Source organism: Apis dorsata, unplaced genomic scaffold, assembly GCF_000469605.1.
Source record: "Apis dorsata unplaced genomic scaffold, Apis dorsata 1.3 scaffold_499, whole genome shotgun sequence".
Lineage (NCBI taxonomy): Eukaryota > Metazoa > Arthropoda > Insecta > Hymenoptera > Apidae > Apis > Apis dorsata.
Window position 1 is genome coordinate 134,138 of NW_006263730.1, and position 7,457 is coordinate 141,594.

Below are 7,457 nucleotides of genomic sequence, written 5' to 3' on the forward strand. Positions count from 1 at the left end.
CACGTTCTTTATATTAATTAATAAAGAAAATAAGACGAATCTACGCACAAATGCAACTATTCAATTGCTCTTATACAAGTGCGTAGAAATATACATACATTCACGTCAATGTATGTTATGTATATTTAATATGTATATTTAATATATATATAAGTATGTATGTATATANTATATTTAAATATAAATCGAATTTTTCAATTCATTAGAAGAAAATTCTCTTCATCGAATAGAAAAGGGGAAAATGTCGTACGCGTTCCATGTTATTCCATATTTTTTTGTTTTTTCTTATTTTTTTTTTTTTTTTTTTAATCCAAAAAATGTAACGAGGTTGAATTCCACCTTCAATCTTCATGATTCATTGTAGAACTGGCTACATTTACTTTGACAGAATTATATTCTTAGTGAAGTTGTTTTTTCTTCTATTTTTTTCATTCTCTTTCTTTTCTTTTTTGTTAATTCGTCGGGCGTAAAAGTTTCGATTAAAAAGTCAAACAGAAAATTATCTTTCCTGATATACTCGACGACATACGGATAAAGGACGTGATAAAAACAACCGTTTAAACCACCCAAGAATATTTTTTTTCTGTTTGTTACTTCATTCACAAGAATAATTGTTTGATAATTTTATTTCTTTTTTTATGAAGGATATCCAAGAGAATCATCGATACTTTTAAAAAGCATACTAATTTTTTAAAAATACTAAATATCGAAACTTTCTAATGTAATTAATTAAGATTTAAGAATATCTATAAATTAAGAATTTAATTATGTATGCTTTTTTTTTAGGAAAAAGAAAAGAAAAAAGAAGAATTTAAGCATTACGATGATACTCCAAGATATCTTTTCATTTTTATCAATAAATATATATATATATATATATATATATATTTATTCATATATAATGTAAAAAGCTGTTTGTTAAGATTATGCTGAGATTTCAGAATAAAATATGATAAACATCCTAACAATAAAAATATAACGATATTAATACAGCATTGAACTTTTGGAACAGGCGTTACATTGTCCCTCGAAACATTTTTTCTGATAACGAAATGTATCAGACATTTTCCTGTTACATCGTATATAATACATATGATGATAAACATAATAAAATAATATTAATAATAAAATAGACATGTAAAAATCCAAAATTTTACAATCCCAAAGTGACGTGGAAACAAGGGGAACATAAGTTCGCAATGATAAGAATAGAAGAAAAAAACAAACAGTTGTAATTTTCGACTTTATATGAAGTTATTTAATACATAGCAAATCTTGTTAATTATTTCTTTCTTTCCTTCCTTTAATTGATGTAATTAATTTTCTGTATTAAACGTGCTTGGAGTCTTGCTTCGTTCTGAGATTATACGCTTATGAATTCGTGTAAAATTTGAAAAATAACTAGTTTATCAGTCATCGAAGTATGCACATCAATGAGAAGTTCATTTTTTATCCTTTTTTATTCGTATCTTTCAATTTTGGATATGCACATATTTATTCACTTTGGATCAGTATACAGCATCACTTTTATTTAAGTATCACGTGCGAAGGATTCTTTTGATTAACGACACATTCCGCAAAAGTCTGGACTTTTCTCTTTTCAGGCATTTCGCGTTAAGGCAATTAGTATACTTTTTTTTTACATATCGTTGCTTCACTATTTTATATATTGTTTCCAACTCATATATTATAAGAGAAATACGAGAAGTTATTAGAAATATCTGAAAATAGGTACGTGAAGCGGATAATATATTTAAATGAAGATATAAAATTATAATTGAATAAAAGATTCAAGGAAAATAAAAAAGAACGAAACGTATGATATTTTTAATACCTTTGGTTATTTGTAACGTCATAAGTAACTCGGTTTTGAATTTACCATCGAGAATGCCAGAACACGCGAAAGCATAAGACAAAAAAATTAAATCACACGCTACATATTTTGCATAACTTTTTACAAGTTTATATGTATATATGTATATGTATAATTTTACTTCATTTTCATCCACATCTTGCAGATACACCCACAAATCAAATAACATAAGATCAGAAAGTAATACAAGGGAAATTAATTACAATATGAAATGTACATAAATGATAAACGAGAAATATAGGCAAAAATTAAAAAAAAAAAAGGGGAGGAGGGAGCAGTAAAAGTTAAACATAATTGAAAAATAATTATTGCTCGTCTCGTTTGTACGAGCGTTTTCAGGTTCTACTTTCAGTAGAATCTTCACAAGTTTCGAATGCATTTGCGTGCGTCATACGCACATATTACGTACATGCATTTTTTGATTAAATTCTATGTAAAAGAAATATTAATTATACTTTTTGTATCTTTCAATTCAAAGAATACAAACATTCCTCAATTTTTCTTCGATACATTGTATAATTCTCATATATACCAAATCAATAAAGTCTCTATTATCGAAAAAAAGAGCGAACACACATACAAATATTATTTCGTTTCACATTATAAAATGGAGCGATTATAGATACATAAATGAACGTTTAAAAAAAATTCATATAATATTTTTAAAACATGTTTAGTGCAATATATTGGAGAAATTCAAAACAGTAACGAAAAAAAAAAAGTTCATAACAAATGCTATAAATAAATACGATTGATTTTAATGGAAAAAATGATTTAAGATTTATTTAATTAACATTTTAGCACCCAATTTAATCCCTCCATTTTAAAATTTTAATTTATTCAATTGAAATATATCAAGGGATGGTCCGCCAACTTAATTTTTACTTTAATTATTGATTTTGAAATAATTTAAACCTCGATAATTGGTTACTTAAAACTTTTTTAACAAAATGCATATAAATTTTTATAATACCATAAATTATAGATTAAAATTGTTAATATTTTTCTTTAAAATAATGTCTGATGATTAAGATACGTTAAATACGTAAACGGACCAACCCAGATAAATTTATAAATCTTTTATCATTAAACATATTTCAAAGATATATATGACAATAATAATTAATTTTTAAGAAATGTATTTAATATTCGACGACCAAAAAAATTTTACCAGTTTAAATTAAACACAATTAAACTGGTGCGTATGACGGGCAGTGCGTCTTGTGAATTGTTAAAGTTTCTACATTCCCGAGGTTTTACATGTTAAATAAAACTGAGTATTTTATCAATCTAATTCTGTTCTAACAAACCCATACAACCACCAAACATAAAACGCTAATATAATTATATTATTATTATTTTTACCTGCCCGTCTCTAGCCTCGATTAAGTTATTGTAAGTGGATATAATATCGATGTAGAACGTGGCAAGACTCGCTGAAGAGCGTGTACGAGGAGCAGAGATTGAGAAAGTTCCATAAATAACGGTTAATGAACGTTATGTGAAGATTCTAATTAAACAATTATAAAGAACCAAAATAATATTAAAATTATTATAGATAAAAATAAGTTCTGATTTTTATCGGTTCTGATTATAATGTTGCACTCTCTTATTACATCGATTTTGTAAAAGTTAGATTCCTATCATTTTGTTTTTCAATTCACTTTTTTTTATATAGAATAAGATACAAGAACAAATTTTGATTTACACTAAATAAAGAAATTCAATGATAAAAAAATATATTGTAAACAAATTCTGAAGAATAAGTATTAAAATAAATGGACCAAAAGTGAAATATAGATATATTCTTGAACAATTAATGAACAGTTTTGATTTGAAATCTATAGAAATAAATATTTTTGTATAAAAAAATATTCTATATCATTTTGTTAAAAGGACAAATAATCAATAATTATAATTGTTACAAAATTAATATTTAACTGATATATTATAAAAATTAATAATGTTAGTGTTAACAATATCTTAAATTAATACTAAATTAATGTTCAATCAATTCAAAATTGATATATAATTAATGTATTTTTAGAAACGTACAGAATTGATACATAACTGATTTATAAAACATAACAAATTCCAGAAATGTATCCATAACCGATATAGGTCCTGCACCCTCAGAACTTTCTTCACCTACAACTGTTACATTATGTCGGTTCTTACAACTGTTTCGAGAATCCGAACTCATATTATAACCGTTTTCAACCTCTAGCGAGGAGTGTATATGACTGCAAGAAGTGAGTTATTTACATTATTTGCATATGTCGGCGAATCAGCCCTTGCCCTTGTTCCATGTCACGTAACGACAAAAGATGGCGAGATTAGAGTTTTGAGAAGTGATAAGATAGGGAGGGTGAGGAGGAGGGCATTGAATAATTATTAATATATAATATTATAATAATAACAATAATGATGAGGTGTTCTAAACAGTGCTAGGACTAGTGCTAGAGGGTCCTGTGAGGAATCAGGGTGGATGGGTACGGGCTAAGGAAGGGTTAGTGTGGGGGCGGAGGTTCCGTAGATTGGTTTCTGCCATCTACAGCTCTAACCGGCTTCCTACGTGAAGGACCTGTTACGCCAACTGGACCAACTCCACCTCTAAGGTACGCTGGCGCTGGAGTTACTATCGGTTCTCTGATAGTTCTACTATATGGTAGTGACAGTGGTTCCTGCAATACCTATATAATAAAATACAAGTGCTAAATTATATTTATCATATTTCTTTAATACGAGTTATAAAATTAATTATATGTTTAACATTATATATTTAACTTATTTATATTTATTATTTATACTTACCAATGATTCAGGTAATACACTATGCATCAGTGTTTGAACCATAGGTGTATTTTGTAACGCAAGGTTATTAGAATTTGGAGGCAATCCTTGACTTTGAAGACCTGTCCCTACACTACCAGCAGTAGTAGTCTGAACAGTATGTGATTGTTGCGTAGATGTCTGCGTTACATGTTTATTCATTGTTTGATCCCTTTTCGCTTCTTGAGTTACATTTAATTTCTTTGTAGAAATTGTGGAAGAATTAGCATTTGGTGTTTCGGGACTGTTTGTAGCAGTAGTTGCACTTGATACTGGTGTTTGTGCTACAGATTGTTCCTGTGTTAATTCCGGCAATGTTTGACAAAGTGTTCCAAGAATAAGTTCGCACGTAAAAAGACTTCTATTTGCACTTTCACGTTCAATATTTTGCAACTGTGAGTCAGAGAGAGAACTGGTAATACATCTATAACAAGAAAAAAAATACTTATATATAGAATTAATCATATTTAATATAATAATTAAATAAAATTCTAAATAAATATAAAATTATTGTCCTTTGAAAACTAAAAAAAGATGTACCTGTTTCATTCACCATATTTTCATGGAATTATCTTAAATATTTTTGGCATCTCACGCATTGATCATGATATGCAGTTTTGCAAATTTAGACAAAAGATTTTTAAGAATATATACACGCGATTGTAATGCGCAAAAATATGTTTATAAAGATATTTAAATATCAAATAATAATTTGGATGTTTTTTTTGTCTAAATATATTATTGTATATATTAACATTAGAATATAATACATACTTTGGCAATAGAAACATATAGTTCTGTGAACTGGTAGATGATACGCCGGACGGGTTCGCCACATTATTTGTATTATTGTTACTAGTCGTACTATTTGCTACCACATTGGTCATAGTAGTAGAATGACCACTTCCACTAATAATTCCTCCACAACTTGCAGAACCAAGAACTTGAGTCTGCCTCCTAGGTAACCGCTCCAATTGTTGTCTAGCAGCCTAATAAAAAATATTTATAAAAATTTATATTTTTATTTATTTTAAAAAAAAATTGCTTCGATAAAATTTTTTATCAAGTAAATTAAAATCATTTCATTGAAAAATTTCTTTTATTATTAAATTATAATATATAATATAATAGTATTAAATTATATATTATATATATTAAATTATACATACTCTAACTTGTTGTCGTTCTAACTGTAGCTGCATTTGCAATTGATGTAATTGCGTTGGTGCTGACGAACTCTGACCAGTTCCTCCACCACTTCTACGAACACCGGATAATTGAGAAAGTAATTCTGTAATTGGATCTATACCTTCTCGACTACTCGGACTCAATCCTCCAGACGAACTGAAATGCATATTGGACCTGCAGGTCCAATGATACGCCAATGAACATTATCTAAGATGAGATGATGATGAACTGAAGCTGAAATCTTGCTATTTTTAATGCTATTTTTTAGTTCTTCTTAGATATTTTAAAAATAAAAACATATTTTGCTTTAACAGTTATTATATAATATATAATAATTGTTTTATTATATTTTAATAAATAAATAATGACAATGATTGATAAATTACAATATTAATATATAATAGACAAAAAGTAATACTCAAAAAAATACATGCATCAACATATTAAAAAATTGATATACTGATATAGTTTATGATAATTAATATTAAAAAAAAAATAAATTAATAAAATAGTATTTCATTTTTTATTTATTTTTTATTTATTTTTAACAAAAAATAATTCTTTTTATTTCTTTTCAATTTTGATTATAATATTCATAATATTTATAACAATATATTTATGCATATATATTAAAAAATATATACAAATATATATATAAATACATTATTATAAATAATGTTGTAAGAGTTTAATTGAATAATCATATATATCAGCAATATATATACCTGCGAGGCCGTGGCCCACCAACAACTCTAGATGAATGTGTTATCCGTCTACCAGTATATCTACTTGAAGCTGGTTCATCTAGAAAAGAGATCAAATCTCTTGGTCCACTACGATGTTCCAAACTTAAATGACCCGCAAAATCATCAGTCACGTTATTCGGATCCCCTCCTGGAATAGATGCACATACTGGGCAAACCTATAGCAAAATTAAAATTTGTAATTTTTTGTTATAGAATGCATTATAAACAGTATTATATTATATATACATACAACTTCAAATGAAGTATCTGAATGATCTGCAGCAACATGTTCTTGTAGTGTAGCTTCAGTGAAACCCATTCTTGTACAATAAGGACAAGTTAAAGATTGCGGTTGTTCTACACTTACTGCTTCTCCACCATAATATAATTCTATTAAATATTAATTAAATAATAAGAATTAATTATATATATTAAATATGTTTGAAGAAATTATAATAGTATATAAAATTTAATAATCAACTTACCGAACTCAGATCTAGTAAGTATACACTGCATAGGATGATCACTGTGGTGACGTGTAGTACTGGCACCTCCTTCGTAACAGTTGGCACACAAATCATAATCGTAGCATACGAGGCACTTATATCTGCGACCCCGAAAATTCCCCTTTAAGCAGGCGTCACAACTTACCCCTGGAATAAATTATACATTAATTCATATTTTATATTAATAAGTTTATAATTTAAATTTATTAATAATAATAATATTATTAATAATATTATTAATAAAATATATTATTTATATATAATAATAATTAATATAAAATTAATATATAATAAATATAATAAATAATATAT

The 7,457-nt window shown here is 26.9% G+C and overlaps 1 protein-coding gene across 1 annotated transcript in view; it reads right to left on the minus strand.

The window, feature by feature from the left end:
* Positions 1 to 3,878: 3,878 nt before the first annotated feature.
* Positions 3,879 to 7,457, minus strand: part of LOC102674841 (E3 ubiquitin-protein ligase KCMF1-like) — a 5,263-nt gene continuing 1,684 nt past the window's right edge. The window contains exons 2-8 of the mRNA XM_006620262.2: positions 7,125 to 7,292; positions 6,890 to 7,029; positions 6,619 to 6,815; positions 5,875 to 6,067; positions 5,480 to 5,694; positions 4,688 to 5,129; positions 3,879 to 4,566 (exon numbers count right to left, since the gene is read on the minus strand). Of these exons, the coding sequence (XP_006620325.1) occupies positions 4,384 to 4,566; positions 4,688 to 5,129; positions 5,480 to 5,694; positions 5,875 to 6,067; positions 6,619 to 6,815; positions 6,890 to 7,029; positions 7,125 to 7,292 (1,538 nt within the window). The 3' untranslated portion in view covers positions 3,879 to 4,383. The remainder of the gene's footprint in view (positions 4,567 to 4,687; positions 5,130 to 5,479; positions 5,695 to 5,874; positions 6,068 to 6,618; positions 6,816 to 6,889; positions 7,030 to 7,124; positions 7,293 to 7,457) is intronic.